The sequence below is a fragment of the Glycine soja genome, chromosome 18 (genome assembly GCF_004193775.1).
Source record: "Glycine soja cultivar W05 chromosome 18, ASM419377v2, whole genome shotgun sequence".
Taxonomy (NCBI): Eukaryota; Viridiplantae; Streptophyta; class Magnoliopsida; order Fabales; family Fabaceae; genus Glycine; species Glycine soja.
Window position 1 is genome coordinate 52,501,800 of NC_041019.1, and position 20,572 is coordinate 52,522,371.

Consider the following 20,572-nt stretch of genomic DNA (forward strand, 5'->3'; position numbering starts at 1 on the left):
AAAGAAGAGGGGATTATTACAAAACCTGTTAAAGTAAGAGATCTGAAATTTTCAGACCCAGGTTGGGATTCATGCACTACTTTCTCAAGTTGAACAACCCCAAAAGTAGGAAAGAGACAAAAAGTGATTTTTCTCTGGGTTACAAGTGAGTGGAAAACTTGCGATGAAAAAGAAGTGCGAGATTTATCAAGACCTACCATGTCTTTAGCACCAGTGGCTAAATCATTCAAAAGACCAATTTTGCAAGAACAATTTATAAAGGGATTTATAAAATTGGGGGATCAAATGTGTGAATTAAATTATAGGGGGACCAAAAGCAAAATTGGAGTAAAACTGGAGGACCAAAAGTGCAATTTTACCTACAAAAAATGAAACTTTTACATGGAACCACTTAGACGTTGACACGTGACATTGACATGTGGCAGTCAACGTCTGAAGTTATTGGTCAACGTTCAAATCGGGCTTACAGGACCAATTTTGCAGGGATTTATAAAACTGGGGACCAAATTTGTGAATTAAATTATAGAGGGACCTAATCTGTAATTGGAGATAAAGTGGAAGACCAATTTTGCAATTTTGCCAATATAAAAACATGTAGGTGCCATTAAACTACAAATTATGTTCAATACACATAGCTAACACATCCTCATCATTATCAAACGGAGTTAAACCATCATCAAACCCTCTTCTCGGTACTAAATAAAACACCTTTCGAAACTAACTATATCCACTGCAAGCCTTACACAGGTCACAAATAGTCAAAATATTCATCCGGTTAGTCTCTAATGACTCCAAGTAACATTTTTTACCCTCCACATATTCCAACACCCCTTCATCATTTTGGACATATTGGCCTTTGTGGTGCAATAAAAAGGTTAATCTTATAAGACATTCTGTAAAAGGAAACACACAATAATAAAGTCAAAAGAAGAAGGAAACAAAGCATCATTGTTTCAATTCATCAGAGCATCATCAACAAACCCTAAACCCTAACACATGTTTAATCCCTTGTTTTGTCTACAATAATGAAAAAACTAGAAGAAATCTAATGAAAACAATGGGCACAAGGAGAATAAAACAAAAATAGAGGTCATCAACAAAAGTCTGACCAAACAAAAAAAAACACTTTACGTTACAAAGTTGACTTTCATCTTCAACACACAAGAAGAAATTGACCACAAACAATGATCACAAAAACCATGTTGTCACAACCCTTGGCGATGCAAGGCAAGAAGGAGCAAAATAAACATAATAAAAGGTAAAAAAAAAAATGCACATACTCCAATTGACAATTTGGTCTACACATACTTGACCCATACTCAATATTTTTTGAAATTGATATCAAACGCCTTTTTTTTTAAAACCCAAGGTATCTCTTATATGAAAGCTATAGACTAATATACTAAAATATTAATATCCATTTAAAGAATTGACATATTTCAATAGATGTTTTTTCATACCTAGAGATTTGAAGATCAAATCTCCAATCGCATGCTTAAGGATTATGTCCAACCATACTATATCATATTGGTACATCAAAAGTCATTTAATAAGAATGATATAAGCTTACACAAAATGATGAGTAAGACCACTTCATATGATGAAACTTTTTTTTTTTAATTTTAGAAAGAAAATTTAAGACAAATTTTTGGAGACTCAAACCTTCCTTAGACCAATATTATGTTGGTCTAAGTGGATATGAAATCATATATAAACAAATGTGGTTGAGAAATAAGATTCTATTAAAGCTGATTAACCATATTTTTTTATTTATAAAAATTAATCATTGGCAAAGTCAATGAATACTTTTCAGTAAAAAATAAAACAAAACTTGACATTTTTAAATAAGTTAAAATAAGCTCCTACAAAATATTAGTTATAACATTGTGTAAATTTTTCTTTGATGACTTTTTTTGTCCTTGATCAGAGACCACGAATGTCTTCGATTTACTAGACCAGAGAGACTAACTCTGTTTACCATACGTGGTTGCTGCTAGCCAAAGAAATTTTGCATATAGAATAAATTGAACTTGAGTTATTTTACTTATTCCCTTACATATAAACGCAATGAGACCTTATATTATTGTGTCAATTCTTTGGATTTTTTGGAGATCTATTTCTAAAATGGTTAGATAAATTTTAAATCTCTAATAATTGACACATAGATAATTAATACTCATTTTTTATTGTATTTATAATAATTTTTCACAATTATTACAAAATAGGAAATAAAAATATCCAACAGAAAGTACCATATTTTTTTTATTAGCAACTCAAAGTGCTATAAAATAAATTACATCGGATGACTTATCTTGAACCAATCAAACTCGTGAATTTCATAATCTTAATCTTATCTTAATTTAATAAAAAATCAATGTTAAGAACAAAAGGATTATTTAAAAAACGGCAAATAAACAACCGACCATGACAAAATTTTAATGAACTAGTTTAGGTATTTTAGTATAATTTTATAATTAGAGTTAAAGTTTAGGTTAAATAACTTATGCTGGTTTTTAATGCATCACTTTATTATGCAGTATAAAAAAAAGGAGAAACTATAATTTTGATAAAAGAAAACACTAAAAACATTCAAAAGAAATTGTATTTAAATGTTGTGCTTTAGTGTTGCATATAATAAAATATTTTTGAATTTGGAGCTTGTAAAGTCATTAATTCACTTTAGAAAATAAAATGAGTAACTTCACTCGTTAATAAAAAAATAATAATTAATATAACAAACAATTGTATGTCAGGATACCAATCACTAATATTATTATTATCTTACTTTATCATTATTCACTTAAAAAAGGTGAAGTATAATATTTTCACATAAAATCCAATAAAATTTTACTTTACCACTATGCCATGCCCATATTAATGAATATAATAACATGTTAAATAAGTCAAATCTTATAAGATGACAAGATAAAACAATAAAACTTATTTTTTTATATAAAAACTGAAAAATGGTAGTGTTTTTTATCATTAAAATTAAATAGAATAAAAATATACGCAATACATACATTAATTTTACACTACTCCTATTATTAAATCATTACCATTCTAAATTTGTTATTTTTTTAATAATAATTACCTTCAATATTATAAAAATGTTGATTTTCTATTTTTGATTAATGATAAAAAAAAGTGAGTATTTTTTTTTCATTGGTTAAAACTTAAAAGTGTATACTGCACCAAATTAAACTCTTAAAAAAAGAGTATCAGTCCCCTGAGAACTCCCAAAGTAAAGTTTCACTTCGGAGAATCCTAGCGTCGTGTTTTTTACACAAACAAAAACACAGGGAAGAGAACAACAACAAAGCACAACGTATAGCTTGCTGAATCGTTGTTTGAGGAACCACCGAATCTCAATGGCTTCTTCGGTGTTCTTCACTCACTCCCATTGCTACTCTTCAAAACCCTCTTCTCTTGTTTTCCGCCAAGTGGGTGTGGGTCCCACCTCTCTCCGATTCTCTTCTTCTCATGTTGCCTCCGTTGGTATTAAACTCTCACCTTCACTTCATTTTCTTTTTGTCTGTGCCAACCTTCTGTGTAGTTTTTGGCTTCTGGGTTTATCTGGGTTCTCTCCTTTTTAACAAAAAAAATGCGCCTTTTTGTTTGTGGGTCTTGTGAAAAGGTTTCAAAATTTGTTTTTTTTTTTATTTACTTTGTGAAAAAGTATTTAATTTGTTTTTGCCATTCACTGCAAAAACAGCGATGAGTCGTTTTCTGCCTATTTGTGTTGCTTTAAGATTGGTTTGCTTGTGCATGTATTCTGCTGGACCTGCTCTTACCTGATGAAATTTTTAGTTTGTGCTTGTTGGTGTTTCTTTACTGGCTGATTTTTTTATTTTTTATTCTATTTATTGTTGGGGTGATAATTAGATACAGTTCCTTCGGTGTTTTTGGTGCTACTCCCTAATTAGAGTTACAGTTTCATCCTGGTAATCTGTGTAATAAAAGTTTGCATTGAAGGTCAGTATAGGTTACTGAGGTAAACTCCATTTTTTGATTGGAGAATAACATCAAATGCATTAAACTGTATCTAAGTTTTTTCCTTATTGTTGCTATGATTGTGGTCTGTTTAGTTCCAAATTTTGAAATTAGCATAGGAGCACTGTGATTTTGGATGACTATATGGTCTTCCAGTTATCCCTTGGTAATATATGCGACTTTGTAGATGCATAAATTTTGTGGCTCCAAGGTGTCTTAATGACACTGCTTCTCTCTGTATTTGGCTTTGCTTGTAGTTGATTTAAGATGTCTTTTGCCCAAATTGCCTGATAATCAGATTTAAGATGGTTTGTCCTTTAAAGAATTTGAGAGGTCTTCTTAGTAGGTTGGATCATGATAATAGACTTAGGATGCGTTTGGAATTTGCATAGGTGTTTGGGAGCACTTGTGAAAAGAACTTATGATATGTCTCTAAGCTGCCTTCAGCTTATTTCAATGAACACAACTGACAACTTATATAAAACCAATTTTTATTTAATTATATAACCAACTTATTCATGAGGGCTTACATGATAAACAATTTTTCAATAAGCATTTAGAGCTGTTTACCCTAACATACCCTTAGTTGTGCAATTATTTGATTTTTGAAAGGTTCATTTGTTCTTTTAGTTATTAGCCTATTGTTGTCATTGTAAATTTAACACTGTTGGTTCTTATACACATGTTTTTTCAGTCCTTATAAATGTATGTGTATTCCCTTACATGCACGTGCCAGTGTGTCTTTCCTCTGCTTGCTATTTACCAAATAAGGTTTTGCTAACCTGTGCTCATATGCCTTCATCTGATTTTATATAATATGTACAGCTGCTATGACTATGGATTCTTCTGCTAAGGTGATTGATGGAAAATCCGTTGCCAAGCAAATCAGAGATGAGATAACAGCTGAAGTTTCCAGGATGAGAGAATCCATTGGTGTGATTCCTGGGTTGGCTGTAATTCTTGTTGGGGATAGGAAAGACTCTGCAACTTATGTGCGTAACAAGAAGAAGGCTTGTGAATCTGTTGGAATCAATTCTTTGGAAGCAAATCTGCCTGAGGATTCCACAGAAGAAGAAGTTTTGAACTATATTGCAGGCTACAATGATGATCCTTCAGTTCATGGCATCCTTGTTCAGTTACCCTTACCTTCGGTATATTTCTAGATCTCTAACTTCACTTTCTTTTTCTGAGCAAAATATGCTAAATTATGTCATAAGTCTCTTTTTATATTTAGGTCTGAAATATTCCCAAGTTCTTAGGGTACTAAGTGAAGCTTTTCAGACACAGTACATTGATAACTTGTATTCTTGTAGCCAAGTTTGTTGACACCTAAACAACTATAACTTGAAGATTGTTTAATGGACATTTAATTAAATTCCCTTCGCATTGTTACAGCATATGAATGAGCAAAACATCTTGAATGCTGTTAGAATTGAGAAGGATGTAGATGGTTTTCATCCGTTAAATATTGGTCGTCTTGCTATGCGTGGAAGAGAACCACTGTTTGTTCCTTGTACACCAAAGGGATGCATAGAGCTACTGCACAGATACAATGTTTCTATCAAAGGAAAGAGGGCTGTTGTGATTGGTCGGAGCAATATTGTTGGAATGCCAGCTGCTCTCTTGCTGCAAGTAATATCACATTGGGCCAAACTTAAAATTTTAGTTAACAGTTCAAAACTAATTTTATTTCAGTTGCTGTTCACTCATTTTCGCTTCACATGTATATGATTCTACTTCTATGTGTCTCTGATGTTACTAGAGGGAAGATGCTACTGTCAGTATTGTCCATTCTAGAACCAGTAACCCCGAAGAGATCATAAGACAGGCAGATATTATCATTGCTGCCGTTGGGCAAGCAAACATGGTGAGGGGAAGCTGGATAAAGCCTGGTGCAGTCATTATTGACGTTGGAATCAACCCAGTAGAGGTGAGTAGATTTTATATCAAGTTCGTGTTTATAGCATTCTACCAGGCTCCTATCTTGGTTGGTGCTGTATTTTAGGAATCAATTTCATATTTAACACTTAAGTTTCAATATCAACATTATTTAACCAATGCATGTTTGGGTCTATATGTGACAGGATCCAAATAGTCCCCGAGGTTACAAACTGGTGGGAGATGTTTGTTATGAAGAAGCCATAAGAATTGCCTCTGCTGTTACACCAGTTCCTGGAGGAGTTGGTCCAATGACCATAGCAATGCTTCTCCAAAATACACTCATTTCTGCAAAGAGGGTGCACCATTTTGAATAACACTGTGAAAGGATGTATACTATTATGAGCCATCAATTTTTGTTTTGGGGAGTCTTGGATTTTAAGGTAGCATTTTTTCAACATTCGGGGGAGGGGGTGTTTGAGTTTCTTCCTCAAGCCAAAATAAGAAGAGAAAATGTTCCTTTGGATGATAATATAAAACATCTTCCATATATCGATGGCTACGAAATAAAAACTGAGTGGGACGACATACAGCAATCAATGCATTAATCTTTAGGCATACATTAGAGACTAAAGTGGATATGTCTGTGGAAGGCATTAAAGTAGACTAAAGTCAGTTGCAAGTTTCGGGAGTCTAGTATACATTTTAATTTATAAAAAGATTATGACCCAAATCATTTAATGCCTTTGGTTTGTCATGTTTCTGAATTTGCAAGTTTGTCGAACTATGGAACTAACTCAATTTTCCCCCATTGCCCTTGGGTTATAAATGCTCAACCATTTGAGGCATTTGCTTGAAATCCCATGTAACATTATTTTTTGTAAATGCGTTTTATCACTTAAACGAGGCATAGAACTACATATGAATAATGGTAAATACGTTGAATTTGTGATACCTACGTTCCTACTTATACCCTTCGATGTGGTAGGATCATTAAGTAGACAATGACTTTATATCAATTTAGTTGAATGATAAGCTTATTATTAAATCCAAAATGTGAAACTGATAATAAAAATACAAAGTATTATGATTGCAGCCTGTGGTCTTCTCTAAAACAGTTGAGTACACTACTCCCTCTTTAATTCTCAATAACAATATGTTGCTGCAAAATTCTTTAATTTTCTAGGAACAGAGATTTACACTGCTTCACTGTATCATCAGGGCTTGTAACTGAAAAACAAAAATACAAAATAATAAGCATTACACATGATCAATACAAATAATAAGGATCACATAAAAATTTTCTTATACCCTACATTGATTTGGTTCTTAATTTTAACTGGTTTATTTAAAAAAAGGTTATTTTAAAATTCTGTAAAAAAGTTATTATAATAATTAGTTTTTGAGATTTTATAAAAATCTGCACTTACAGTTTCTTGAATAAGTTTAAAACAATTTATGTTTTATTCTGACTTGTTTTTTAAATCCTATGAAAAAAATCAGAATATTGAGAAGAATTTTTTTTACAAGAAATTGTTTTTATTTACTAAAATAAATATGAAATAAATTGGCTCTTAATTTTTAAAGAAATCGAAATCTAATTGTTTCCCCATGCCACCGAAACCACAATTATTTTTTTGCACATGATAATACAAGTTAAAGCAACCAACTAACCTGTGTGCCCAACAGTCCTTTCAGACTCATAGATTTCATGGTCATTTCCACCCTGCACAGCGGGAAAAAAAGGAAATTAATCAATCCTTCTGCCTATTACCCTAACAATGCTTATGGAAGCTAAAAATCTAGCAGTGGAAAAACCACAAAAATAAATCAAACAAGGTCATGCAAAGTGAGGGATCACCCTAAAACAAGGGGTAAATAGCTTAGACTTTGAAGGTGATATTGCACCAGTAGGTTATTATAATAAGAGATGTTTTTCAATAAACAATCTAAAAGCACTCTATTGTTCTGAATAATTTGAAATACTCAAAATGTGGAACAAGGACTCATGTCACTATGTCAGCATCTATAAAACTGAATTAAATTGCCAATTACTTGTTTGTCACAAAAACATTTGCCCCAACTCGAAGGATTTTCATAAAAATAAGTGACATTGGTGATCAGACAAAAGTGAGTGCTAACAAATGAAGACTACATAGAATACACGAACTAGCATATGTATGAAGGGAGGCAGAAAATGTCTAAGATGTTGATTTGATACTCCAAAAATGTACTCCATGATAAACTTATGGACTAACCTTGTAAGTTTTGTCACCGAAGAAGTGAATTTCATTGAAACCATCAAGGTATCTCAGGCAGTATGTTTTGTCCCAACCTTGAGGGAAAACCTGCGGAGTATATTTAAATTAAGACCCGTTGACCTATCACTTTATCAAAAATAAAATCACCACATCATGTCATGAAAATCATTACTTACATCAAAACTTATCTGTCCTCCAATGGAGAATGTCAAGTTAAGATGAGCAAACTTCTCACGAAGTACAGAAACCATTTTCGGGCGTATATTGTGAACCTGAGAACTTAAATTGCAAACTTTTAGTGTAAAATTATACGCCTAACATTTCAATATGGATAGTGAAAATTCTAGAGAATGTGATAAAAACCAAAATACATAACCTTGTCATATTTCTCAAACTCATCTCTTTCTTCTTGGCTACAGTTTCGGCCAATAGGTGACACATTCAGCATCCCACTACGGAACTCTATAAATGTTCCCCTAAAAATATTTTATATCAATTAGTAACCAACAGTTTCATATAACATTATAACAAATCTAAAAATATATATATTAATCTCTGAATCCCACTAACCTCTTAATGGGGATGTCCAAATCAGCAATATAATGAAGTGTAAAGTTAATAAACTCCTGCAGGATATCATCAATTCTGTCATTATTAAACGGAGTTTATTGATATAAAATGCCTTCTTTATATGCTCACAACTTTATTGAATTTCACAAGTAGTTAACAAAAATATAATCTCTTTTATTCACTTGTCTTCTGAGCTTACTTGAAATGAATTCACAGATAAACTAGATTTTTCTGGCCAATTTTTGGTTATGGTAGGCATAGAATGCCCTGGGATGAGAATATGTAGCAACCCCAAAACAATATTAGGTTCTAGTCAGCATGCAGCTTCAGTCTCAAATAAGTAGGATGAATTGATTAGGATTAGAAATAAGGCCTTACCTTGAGCTTTTCTTCACCAAGGAATGACTTCAAGCTCTGAAAAGAGGGCAATTCACAACTAGTCATGATATATTAGAGAGAAAAAAATATTACATTGCTAAAAGAGTGAGAGTGTGTAGGGGATGACTTGTGCTAAAGAAAAAGTTTACCAGCTCAACTTTCAATAGGTGTTAATGGCTATAATTTCCTTTACAAACTTTAGCAAAAAAAAGGCCTTATAATTTTTTTGTAATGTCTGCTTTGCTTACAAGTCACAACATAGTGACACTAGCTGTGTTCTGTTTAATAACTCAAACGGAGCAGCAAAAATCTACTAAGATACATCTCTGGTCATGGAAATTTGCTTCATTCAGGGATTGAGGTTTATGTGTTGTACCTGAGTTCCAATGAGCTTTCCTTCCTTGTGAGCCACAAGACCATTCTCAGAAAATACATAATCATAGTCATTGGTAACTGCAACAGACAAATTGGGGCAATCAAAAGATAAATCCTTTTGGTTTTTTCTTTGTTTTCTTCTTTAATGTTAATAACTCAACCACAAATCAGATAATGTAAGAAGAAGAAAGCAGATAATGTAAAGGGAAACTTTGTAACAATTATTATAAGCTTATATAAGCACACATAATTCCAGACTTCAGCCCTTTTTGGACATCAGAACACAAGAAGAATAAGGAAAGAATAAATATATGATGGAATTAATCAAGTAATGAAAAGAAACACTAAAATCAATTTTCTCAAAGTGGTTTCCTGCTTGTTTTTAACATTACAGCATCTCAAAGTAATGAAATAGCTAACCTGTGCTGCCAAGTTGCTCTGATATCTTTATAAGGTCAGAACCCCCAACAACTCCAACCGTTACAACCTGTACCCAGACAACACAAAATTCAACAGCAAAAAAAGAACAAAGAATATCAGCACAGATTTATGCATGGCAAAGTAAACGTTGAACAAAAACACCAAGAAATGAAATACACTTTATGTTCAAAAATTTCCAAATCACACACACCTTCCGCAGTTCTTGCATGAATGTCAACATCTCCGGTGTGACCACCTAGCATTGAAGTAGGAAATAATAAGCAGAGGTGATGCACGACTAAACAATCAGAAAGAACAAATCCAGATTTTCTAGTTTTGTTTAGCAAAGGGGAACAATAGCATATGATGATTAGTGAATTATGAACAACCTCAGGTGGCAAACAGATAACAGATCTGTCTTGGAACTATATCAAATTGCAGCATGCATATATTTTTCAGCTACGATTGTATGTAACCAAGGTTTTAAGGTTGCAGTTTTGTTGCAATCCTTGATATTGTGGAAATTGCAAACAAATGCAGCCGAATGCAGCCACAATTGCGGCCACAGGGACCCCAAAAATTTGTTGCTGTGACCAAAATTGCGGTTGCAGATAAGTTTTTTAAAATGTAACAAAACAACCACACACATGGTCATGGAGTGCCGTTAGCTCTAGAAGAAACAGATACCTTCCTGGGAGCTGTAAGAGTTCCATCAACATCAAACAAAGCAATCAAACCCGGTCTCCTGGCAGCCATTATAGCTCAATCTTATCCACAAAAACCTGCAAAATTTTAAAACATTGTTTTATCAAACTTCAAACCTTCAAATAAGCTCCATTTTCTTCAATTCTCAAAAGGCACATACATCAAATGACAGAACAAGTCCACAATTTATTAAAAAAAAATAAAATTAAAAGAGTTCAATAAACATAATCCAAAATTAGATAACACCCTTCAGCAAATACACCATCCAAGTTGTTTTGCAATGCTTATTCATCAGAACAAATAAATAAAATTGGGAAAAAGGTGAGATTTTTGTAATTGAAACTGATGCAAATGCAGAAGTGGAATTGAAAGGTGAGAACTTGCCTGAGAGGGGAGTGTGGATGTGGAAGAAGGGGACAGAGCTTGAAGCAGATCTCCAAAGGGGTTTATAAGAATTGGTTGAGATCTGCGAGGGAAATAGACAGAGGAAGAAGCTCTGTGTGGGACCCAGCAAGTTGGAGAAACATGTGTCTCGTAACATTTAAAATTTCCAAAGTGAAGAAGCTTCAACAACAAATTCATCAATCAAATTCAAGTTGATGATGTTTACTTTTCTGTCATGAATTTTGGGGTTAACCAAACGTGAATGAGTATTTTGTAAGATTAGGGTTAATTTTCAAATTTTGGAAAGAAAAAAAAGTGCAAGTTATTGATCTTTTCCATCCATGCCACAGTTTTGCACTTTTTAAATGTACTCTTTGTTTTAAGTTAGGGGGATTTTTTTTCTCTTAAAAAATAATTCAGATCTTGATAGAATTCCTTGAAAGGAAATTTAGGCATAAATTGTTGTTCATGGATTATTTTTGGTTACATGTTGTTGAGATAAAAATTAGTTTATTTGAAAAATAAACACAAAAAAACTAATTAAAAAGTTGTATCTAAATTTTATGGGCATGATAACCTGATAACCATATATTATAATTTTTTTAATGGCATTATGAGTTATACCTTAATTTTTTTTTTGGCACAAAAGCCTTAATTTGCTCATTGAATTGGATTGTGGGGGAAGAAGACTTCACGACGTAAAGTTAGCAAAGTCTAAGTCAAGCAAAGTTGGGAGACCTTTTTTTATGCAAAGAAATCCTTATTTTCTATATGTACAGGTCACAAAATTTATATTTGTAAGGAAAATCAAAGGTTAAATATTTTTAAATTATATTATATACAATTAAAATTGTTGGAACTCTGTCCCGGAAAAGAATTTGGAGTATCTTAATAACCATTGCGAATGACAAAAAATAAAAACAGATGAGGAAAGAGCTTGCTTTTCTCCTAAAGGGCATACTGCCACAGATAATTTAATTAGTTTTTTTTTAACCTTAATCTATTTGGCAAATAATTAGGGTTAGGAAAAGTTGTTTATGTACCATTTGGATGGATTTTCAAAAGTTGGGTTTGACGTGCGTTAGTCCTAAGGGTAATTTGGAGGGATAAGGCGAGTTATGAGTAGTTACATTGCACCTTTTTGGCTTTAAGTTGGAAGGCAACTTCTTAGCAACTTCACTTCACTGTCTTGCTTCACACTAGTTCTCTCTTTTGCCCACTTTCCTCACAATAATGGACAAAGTTTGTCTTGTCAAATTTGGAAATCTGCATATAGTGTGTTGAGGTTAGCGATTATAGCTTGCTAAATTCTTAGCTTGCTAAATTCTTAACTTGTGAAATCGAAATAACTTTTTGTTGTTTTTACGTAAAATCTTTGTCGGTGCTTTGACATATAAATATAAATTTGATATGACAATTAAACATGTGGATAAACTTGTGGAACTTCTATAAATATATAGCGTGCTTCAATTCACAATTACAACTAACAAACACATTAAATCAAAGCAACTCTTTATTGTTTTTGGTAAAAGTCTTTCACGTGATTTGACACATAAATGTAAATTGGATATGACAATCAAACACGTGGATAAACTCGTGGAGCTTCTATAGACGTATAACGTGTTTAGATACACAACTACAACTGGTGTAAACACGTTAAATCGAAATAACTCTTTGTTGCTTCCACATAAAAGTTTTAGAGAAAAAGAGTTATGCACTGACAATATAAATTTTTTTACATAATCATCCAATCACAATCATAATGTATGGTAAGTTTGTTGACTTTTAAAAATAATTATCTTAAAGTAATTCAAATAAATTTGTGATTAGATGACACTGTAAAAGTATTTTACACTAGTGTATAAATATTAAACTCAAGGTTTTATGTGATTTAACACAAGTGTGAATTCATATGACAATCCAAACACATAGATAAACTTGTGGATCTTCTATAAACTCGACTTGTAAATACATAAAAATTTATCCAATATAAAAATAATATTAAAAAATCTATTAATGACATATATGCATAGCATAATACTCTTAACACAATAATAATTCAATATTTTAACTCATAGTAAACCAAAGTGGTAAATAAGATCAAACTATATAATTGACCAAATCATATATAAATTCATGAAAACATAAGTTGTTCAAGTGAAATCATTTCAAAAGGAAGTTAATTTTTTCATATCATTTGAATTGTAGTAAAACATTGCTACCGTGGGATAAAAATTACATTTGATTTCAAATTTGCTAACTCATTTCTTGACTTAGAGTTCATACAATTTTACATAAGTTTAATAGTTTACCTGAGTTTATCCAAAAAAAAGGTTGAATAGCAAGTTAACTCATTTTCTCTACCTAATGGTAAACTCATAAGAATCTACAGGTTAGCTCGACAGTTTGACAATAATGATAATCGGTATTCATATTTTTCATCACATGGAAACAAAATATTGAGCTAAAATTACGGCTCTAGATTCCTGTTAAAAGAAACAAGGCTAGAAGGCCACTATTTGGCTTAAATGTTAGCTGGCATTTGAGGATGTTCAGTTCCTTCCTTCTTCCACTGGTTAGAGTCATAATTAAATAGCTAGGGTATAGCAATTTGTTAAAGAAAGAGAAGTACTAACAATCCAGCTTTAGATATTAATACGCATACAGATAGGTAAGGCATCTATTTAGCTTCTAGTAAAGATCATTCAAGTCTTTCATAAACCGATTCCAATTTTAACAAACAGATATCTTTATATCCAAAATTAGATTTCTCAAATTAGTAATGTCATTGTAATATCTAGAATTCACTATAGGGTTGTTCTCATCAATGATGGGCAGCCATCAGTGATCAGACATGTGGCTTATTTTCTTGTTGTGCTAGGTACAAATTTGATACATGTCTTATCATGAAACCATGCTTATTATTTATCCTCTTCAAGTACACAACAGTCTTTGGATCAGAATGATGCCACTTCACTTCGAGAAAAGAATAGACCAGAAGGACCTCCATTAGGTAGCAGAGCCAACCTTACAACACTTTCAGCACCTTCATCAACACTAAGATAGCCAGTATTGTAGTTGAGATCTGTTTTCACAAAGCCAGGGCAAACAGCATTGATGCAGAAAGATGGGTACTTCTTAGCAAGAATCCTTGTGTAGGCAGTCAAAGCAGCTTTTGAGACTATATATGCAGAAAAAGCATGTGGCCACCCTTTGGTTTCTAATGAACCCTCTTTAAAATCTTTTAGAAACTGATTCAAAACCTCATCCACCTTTTCTTCTGTTAGGCTCTCAGCATCACTTAGGGCTCCTCTAGCCCATGCATTTGGTATTTTCTACATCAGCATGAGCAACAATATCAAATACATCATAATGGTTGAAAAAACACTAAAAGCATAGTATTAGTCTGAGTAGTAAAAGTTGGCATGCTTGATTGTGATTCAAGAGAGTCACATACCTCCAACTTCCCCATGGAGGAGGAAACATTGACAATCCTTGGTGTGCCTGACAATTCTAGAAGGGGAATAAGTGCTTCACACATTAATTTGACTCCATAGTAATTTGTTCTAATGCCTGCTTCGGCAGCTTCAAAATTTTCAGTTGAGATTTTTCTCCAATCAACATTGGCAACTTTTTCCTGCAGTCGAAGAGAAGAAAGTTAACCTCTTCATTACTGAAAATAAGTGCAATTATCTTCAAATACAACAAAAATAAAAGATCTTTACAATTAATCTGTCCTTTACAACAACAAAGATTAAGTTCTATCCAAAGAACAGAGAATATAATAAAAATGTTAATCAAGTTATTACTTGGAGAGAGAAATGTTTGTAGCAGACATGACACAGAAACATGGATGAGAGGATATCATTGACCAAAGGAAAAGAAGTGGGTGTTGGAGTTCCAAATTTTAAGATGATATCAAAACTTATTCTAGCTATTGTTGTTGGGCTTATCGAACCACCTATTATCAGGTCATTATTGAATCACTCACAGATGTTTAGTCCTACAAACTTCATGCTCGAGAGGGGAGTGAGTTGGATATCTCACATCAACTAGCAATAATATGACCAAAATAGAGTATACAAGTAGGGGAAAACCATCACATCTTAAGCTAACTTTTAGGGTTAAGTTAGGCCCAATTTGAAATTCCAAGAGTGGGTGTATGTTGTAGTTAGGAAACTAATGTTAGGTTGTGCACATCATCATAATTATAAGCACTGCAATTATAACTCTTATCGCAGACACTTGACTTTTGGAGAAGCAAGCTAAAATTTGTCTACTTTTTTAACCGAGCAGTATATGGTGTTAGGCCTATCACCTATGCAAACTAAAAAGCTGCAGACAATACATTCCGGAAAATCATTCCCAAACTAGATCAACTAATCAAGTATGTCCTAAGCATTCAATCAAAAATACTTGAAATTAATGCTTTATAGTGAAAACTGCCTTTACTTTGAGCTTTCAGGTTAGAAGATGAAGGAAATATTCTATATTGGCTTGGAATACATACCCCAGCAGCAGCTAAAGCATCACGGTCAACATATGCTCCATGAATTCCTGCATTATTCACCTAAACAGAATACGGATATTAATCATCATTCATTCCAATTCCCAAATAGGCGTGCTTGGTAATGGGAAAAATAATGAGTTATGGAAGAAAACACACAGCAGAATAGCAAAATCCTACCAATCTAAGAGTTGGTACCAGATAAAAAACTAAATGACATGTTCAAGCTAACTAAGAGTGTCAATATGAACATGGATGAAAGACAATGAACGTCCAAAAATGAGGATTTGGACTATCATAAATGATCTTATTGGGAAAAAAGAAAAGACACGATTTTTGTCATGCAAGGAATATGGATTCCATTCACGTTATATAAACTACAACTTTTTGGACTATAACCTATTTCTCCTTCAAGGATTGGCTCTGTGAGGAGGGTGGCGGCCTGGTGCGCCAATGATTTTAAAAATTAACGGCTATGATTGTGATAAAATATAAGTATATATGCATATCTGTTACAATTTCAACAGTTGATTTGCAAATCAATGGCTGTAACTGTACTTCATTCTCTAAAGTACACCAACTCACACTGTTGAAGAGTCAAATCCCTACTTTGCAATACCAGTTTAGTGAGCAATGGCAATAACAAGATTTAAAACTCGAATCTTGTGCAAATTACCAAAATTCTCCCACCATTAGACCAATCCCAGTGTATATAATAATCTTTATCTTGTGATTGTGATAGTGTACTCTTTCTAAGCTTTCTAACAATAACCTGGACAGGATAAGATATGTGTGTCCCTGGTGCTTTACTGGTATCAACAAGAAGAAAGATGTAGAAACATAACATAATAAGAGGCAAAAACTAAATCATACCAAGATATCAAGTTTTCCAAACTGGGTTTTGATGAAATTTGCAAGGGATTCAATGCTTTTAGGGTCAGTCACATCAAGCTGATGAAACACCACTTGATCAGACACACCAAACTCTTTCAGCTTTTCAACAGCTTCAAGACCCCTTTTCTCATCCCTTGCTGTTAGCACCACTGTGATGCCATTAGAAACCAATTGCTTGCATATTCCAAATCCTATCCCTTTGTTTGCTCCCGTGACAACTGCATTCCTGTAACATTGAACAATCCATGACAATTATGAAAAAATAAGCACTTAAAAGCCTTTTGATTTTATTATTGATTAAAATTTGTGGACCATATAGTGTGTGTGGATGATGAAAAGTGTACCTTATTGTTGCTGATGCCATTCTTTATGCAAGAGAAGTTTGTAACCTTTTGTAAATCAGATACCAGTTTTAAGAAGTGAGTTTATCAGTTGTTTTATCAGTTTATATATAAACTTTTCAATGTTTTCTACAAACTTCGGGATAGCGAATACTTCTCAACTTTGATTTTCAACATCAGAAACAAAAGTAATAACTGGTTTATTTATTTATTTATTTATTTATTATTTTCTAAGAAATGGATTTGTTTTTTTTTAATAAATAAAAATGGTTTTCTTTATTTGTTTGCAAATAACTTTTCAGCGTGTCAAAGTTATTTGTGGTGAATTCCATTTTTTATCCGGTATACATTAAAGTTATTTCACAAAATCGGTAAATTATTAAAAAAAATAGTATTGGGTTCTTGTGAATAAATATCAGACACTAGAAATATTGGCTTAGATTTCATACACGTGCACAGATTTATTATCATTAGTCCTCATGAACTAGAGCACTAGAAATATAGGAGTTCATTTTAGGGATTGACTGGACTCAGTTATTTCATGTTTCTTTTACTTCAAATTCCAACAAAATCAAAGTTTTTTTTTTTCCAATGTGAACTAATCTGACGTGCCAATAAATTTTTTAATTTTTTTTACTTAACATTTTTAAAAACTTTAAATTAATTTATCTTAAACTTTAGAACTTACAATTTTCTTCTACTTTTTTGTCTTTCCTAATTTGTTCTTCATTTTGAGTTTCTTATGATTTTATCTAGTGTTACCAAGGTCTTAACTCATTAGTTTTTATCATGTATTTTTAATTATATTTTTAATTCCTCTATTTAATATTTAATAGATAATAATATGTATAAGTGATAATTAAAACTGCACAATTGTGAAGCATGAGGAACCCAATTAACATAATTGAAATCTAAGGATTAAAATGCCATAGTTAGAATACTTATACCTAGTGACTCAAATTGAATAAATTAAAACTTAGAAGAATAAAATTATATAATTACAAGTTTTCCGTGTGAACATTTTCACATGCATTTTTTATTCTGTCCCTGCCTTACGCTCTATTTAAATCAAATAGATGCAAATAGGAGGGAAGAAAATTAGAAGAAAGAAAAGAATATTATTATTGTTATTGTTATTTAAGTAGATGAAAATACAAGAGAGAGGAATAGGGAAGTGGGATACAACTTGAACAAATCACCACCAGACGTGAAAAGGAGGAAATAAAATTAGGTGTATTTACTTAAAAAATGAACGGTTTTAATTAGAATATATATATATATATATATATATATATATATATATATATATATATATATATATATTAATTTTAGGTTTGATTTACAAAATAATATATCATCTATCTGATTTTATCTATTGGTTATGATTAATTTTTCCCTTTAAGTGACGAGTTTTTTTTTTTTTCATTCATGTAAATAACACATACTACCATATTTTTATTTACGTCTTTATATGTTGCTGTTTCACTCCGCTCGTAGTTGTATCACATTGGTTTATTTTGAAACCCTAAAGTTTGCCCCCTTACACGTTTTTTGTCTTCTTTTTTCTCCCATCTTTGTTTCGAGAAGCATTTGACGAAGAGAAGAGACAGTGAATTGCGGTTTCAATTCAACCCACTTCATCTCAGGTACCCCCTTCTAAACCATCCTTCAATTTTTCTCTCTCATCATCAAAATACAACACTGTTCCTTTTTTTTTCTTTTTTCCTTTTATATTGTATTATTTTTGTGAATCTCGATTACGTTGCTTTTTCGTGCACCCTGTTGAGTTGAAATTATAGAGGATTAATTGGAATTTCGAGAGTGTTTACAACTCACTTTTTTATTTTGCATTTTTTTCACCCCACAATGTGTTTGTGAAAATGCTGCTGTGAGGAGGAAACTTGGACACCATACCTGTGTATGTTTAATTAACCAAAATTATTTTGTTGTTCCTTTGAAGGTGTTTGAAGTTGAGATAAAAATGAGCGGAACAGAGAAAGCAGGATCAGGAACCACCAAAACCCCCGCCGATTTCCTCAAATCCATTCGTGGGAGGCCGGTTGTCGTCAAGCTCAATTCTGGTGTTGATTACAGAGGTTCCTCTCTTTATTTACCACTTTGTCTGAAAATTCTTTAAAATGTTTGTGAATTAACGGGTATATCTGGGTGGGGTGATGTATTGAATATTGATATGTTAATGTTTGGTCCATATTTGCTTGTCGCAGTTTTTTCTGCCTTGTTGAGGGAAAGGAAAACCTGATGATTTTGTTGATTGGATGAGAAAGAAAGTTGTTTATTTAGTCTGCTGGTGATTAGTGTTGGATTTTGATCTCAACTATTGGTTTAGTTTAGATTCCTGGGTAACGTGTATTTGAGCCTTGCCCAAAATTGTTGGAAAAGGATGGCATATGCTTATCCCTTTGATATATCAAATGTTGGATGTTTCTTTTCATATTGACACTATTTTAAGATCATATAGTCTATGACTTTATGATATTTTTCTTAAATTTCTTGTTTGAGAGTAGTTGAAAAGGAATTGAGTATCAAAGTGACAAAACAAGGTAGAGCAGTTGAAATTGTGACCATAATTTTATTGTCAAATTTCATGTTTGATGGCTTTACAATTTGTGTATTGGTGCTCATTGTCCACTGTATAGTTGTATTTGTTATGTTATGCTTCTCTGTATGCATGAAGTAGTCTCACTCCTTTGGGCTAATCTTGCAGGTATACTTGCTTGTCTAGATGGCTATATGAATATTGCAATGGAGCAGACAGAGGAGTACGTCAATGGACAACTGAAGAACAAGTATGGTGACGCTTTCATCCGAGGGAATAATGGTACTAATGTTTGAAATACAATGTTCTTTTTTATATCTTGCTGGAAAATTGAAACAATGTTCTGTATTCACGATTAATATTTGATTGCAGAAATAATTGGAAATTTCTTTTATTTGATGCAGTTCTATACATCAGTACCTCAAAGAGGACTCTAGCAGAGGGGGCTTAGAAAGTATAGGAATCTGATATTTTTTTTTAATGTTTGGAAGACGCTTATAGTTTTGAAAGGCTTATTGGACTGCCCTGCCTTTATGTTTCAACTCTCGCCTATTGTAACTTATTTGCCCTGGTTATATTTTCAAGGTAAAACGGTATGACCAGTTTGTAAAATGCTCGTTGACATATTTTAGTAGAATATTTTAGCCTGTTTTGAAAATTCAAAACAAATAGAAACTGCCATTACTTTAAGGACTGTTTGGTTCAAAGGACGGGAGAGATTTTAATGAGGGGGTGGGGTGGGGGGAGGGAAGAGATTTTGATTAGACATTATGTGTGGTTGAAATGGGGAAGTGAGAGATTTTAATGGAGGGGAGATATCCATTTTCTTGTTTGGTTCACATGGGTAGGGAGGGGTTTTAAAAACTATTTTGCTTTCGTGTCCTTATAAGTTTAAATTTCAAAAGATAAATAGGGATAATTTAGTCATTACAGTTCCCTTATAAATCTGTCAATATTAGAAGGAGCACTTATAAATCTGTCAATATTAGAAGGAGCAAAAATTACGTGAAGAGGGATTTTGTTCCTTTCCATTCTCTCCCTCTCCTAAAACTTGAACCAAACAAATTTTTTTAAAATTACTCTCCTTCCTTCCCCTCCATTTTTTTTCCACCAAACATTATGTTAATGTTTTTGTTCTAGTTCTTTTTAAATGATTTTTTATATTTTATGTTTTTTTAACTCACTAAATCTTCTTTACCTGTCCCAACTGAACGGCCAACTGAACGTGTAGAGGTGTCAAACTGTCTATATGGTCAAAATTTATTTACTCCCTTATATATAAATATAACCCCCAAAAGATTAGGCCCCT

At 32.5% G+C, this 20,572-nt stretch overlaps 4 protein-coding genes across 4 annotated transcripts; 2 read left to right on the forward strand and 2 right to left on the reverse strand.

Annotated features, from left to right (window-relative positions):
- The first annotated feature begins 3,220 nt into the window (after window positions 1-3,220).
- LOC114395182 (bifunctional protein FolD 4, chloroplastic-like) lies at window positions 3,221-6,616 on the forward strand. The gene is made up of 5 exons (XM_028356896.1): window positions 3,221-3,498; window positions 4,819-5,144; window positions 5,389-5,625; window positions 5,756-5,923; window positions 6,078-6,616. The coding sequence occupies exons 1-5, from the start codon at window positions 3,372-3,374 to the stop codon at window positions 6,246-6,248; spliced, it is 1,029 nt and encodes a 342-aa protein (XP_028212697.1). The 5' UTR covers window positions 3,221-3,371; the 3' UTR covers window positions 6,249-6,616.
- A 240-nt stretch (window positions 6,617-6,856) lies between these two features.
- LOC114395186 (phosphomannomutase) lies at window positions 6,857-11,134 on the reverse strand. The gene is made up of 12 exons (XM_028356899.1): window positions 10,965-11,134; window positions 10,563-10,657; window positions 10,087-10,131; window positions 9,876-9,942; window positions 9,457-9,533; window positions 9,081-9,116; window positions 8,703-8,758; window positions 8,509-8,608; window positions 8,309-8,404; window positions 8,130-8,219; window positions 7,546-7,597; window positions 6,857-7,101 (listed from the first exon to the last, which is right to left on the reverse strand). Exons 2-12 carry the CDS (start codon window positions 10,629-10,631, stop codon window positions 7,046-7,048), a joined length of 744 nt encoding a protein of 247 aa, XP_028212700.1. The 5' UTR covers window positions 10,632-10,657; window positions 10,965-11,134; the 3' UTR covers window positions 6,857-7,045.
- Window positions 11,135-13,695: 2,561 nt separating this feature from the next.
- On the reverse strand, window positions 13,696-16,869 carry LOC114395183 ((+)-neomenthol dehydrogenase-like). Its single transcript, XM_028356897.1, has 5 exons — window positions 16,710-16,869; window positions 16,345-16,591; window positions 15,475-15,534; window positions 14,422-14,601; window positions 13,696-14,299 (listed from the first exon to the last, which is right to left on the reverse strand). Exons 1-5 carry the CDS (start codon window positions 16,727-16,729, stop codon window positions 13,922-13,924), a joined length of 885 nt encoding a protein of 294 aa, XP_028212698.1. The 5' UTR covers window positions 16,730-16,869; the 3' UTR covers window positions 13,696-13,921.
- Window positions 16,870-18,139: 1,270 nt separating this feature from the next.
- LOC114395187 (sm-like protein LSM6A) lies at window positions 18,140-19,932 on the forward strand. Its single transcript, XM_028356900.1, has 4 exons — window positions 18,140-18,352; window positions 18,667-18,802; window positions 19,432-19,545; window positions 19,668-19,932. The coding sequence occupies exons 2-4, from the start codon at window positions 18,688-18,690 to the stop codon at window positions 19,712-19,714; spliced, it is 276 nt and encodes a 91-aa protein (XP_028212701.1). The 5' UTR covers window positions 18,140-18,352; window positions 18,667-18,687; the 3' UTR covers window positions 19,715-19,932.
- The last annotated feature ends 640 nt before the right edge of the window (window positions 19,933-20,572 follow it).

Excerpts from the sequence above, each read along its gene's own strand:
- LOC114395182 (XM_028356896.1), top strand. The coding sequence starts at position 3,372 with ATGGCTTCTTCGGTGTTCTTCACTCACTCCCATTGCTACTCTTCAAAA. Across the intron at positions 3,499-4,818 it reads TTCTCATGTTGCCTCCGTTG|CTGCTATGACTATGGATTCT; the intron begins GTATTAAACTCT and ends TAATATGTACAG. Across the intron at positions 5,924-6,077 it reads TTGGAATCAACCCAGTAGAG|GATCCAAATAGTCCCCGAGG; the intron begins GTGAGTAGATTT and ends TATATGTGACAG.
- LOC114395186 (XM_028356899.1), bottom strand. The coding sequence starts at position 10,631 with ATGGCTGCCAGGAGACCGGGTTTGATTGCTTTGTTTGATGTTGATGGA. Across the intron at positions 9,117-9,456 it reads GAAAGCTCATTGGAACTCAG|AGCTTGAAGTCATTCCTTGG; the intron begins GTACAACACATA and ends CCCTCTTTTCAG. Across the intron at positions 8,220-8,308 it reads GAGGACAGATAAGTTTTGAT|GTTTTCCCTCAAGGTTGGGA; the intron begins GTAAGTAATGAT and ends TATACTCCGCAG.
- LOC114395183 (XM_028356897.1), bottom strand. The coding sequence starts at position 16,729 with ATGGCATCAGCAACAATAAG. Across the intron at positions 15,535-16,344 it reads TTGGAAAACTTGATATCTTG|GTGAATAATGCAGGAATTCA; the intron begins GTATGATTTAGT and ends TATTCTGTTTAG. Across the intron at positions 14,602-15,474 it reads ATGCTTTAGCTGCTGCTGGG|GAAAAAGTTGCCAATGTTGA; the intron begins GTATGTATTCCA and ends CTTCGACTGCAG.
- LOC114395187 (XM_028356900.1), top strand. The coding sequence starts at position 18,688 with ATGAGCGGAACAGAGAAAGCAGGATCAGGAACCACCAAAACCCCCGCC. Across the intron at positions 18,803-19,431 it reads TTCTGGTGTTGATTACAGAG|GTATACTTGCTTGTCTAGAT; the intron begins GTTCCTCTCTTT and ends CTAATCTTGCAG. Across the intron at positions 19,546-19,667 it reads TTTCATCCGAGGGAATAATG|TTCTATACATCAGTACCTCA; the intron begins GTACTAATGTTT and ends TATTTGATGCAG.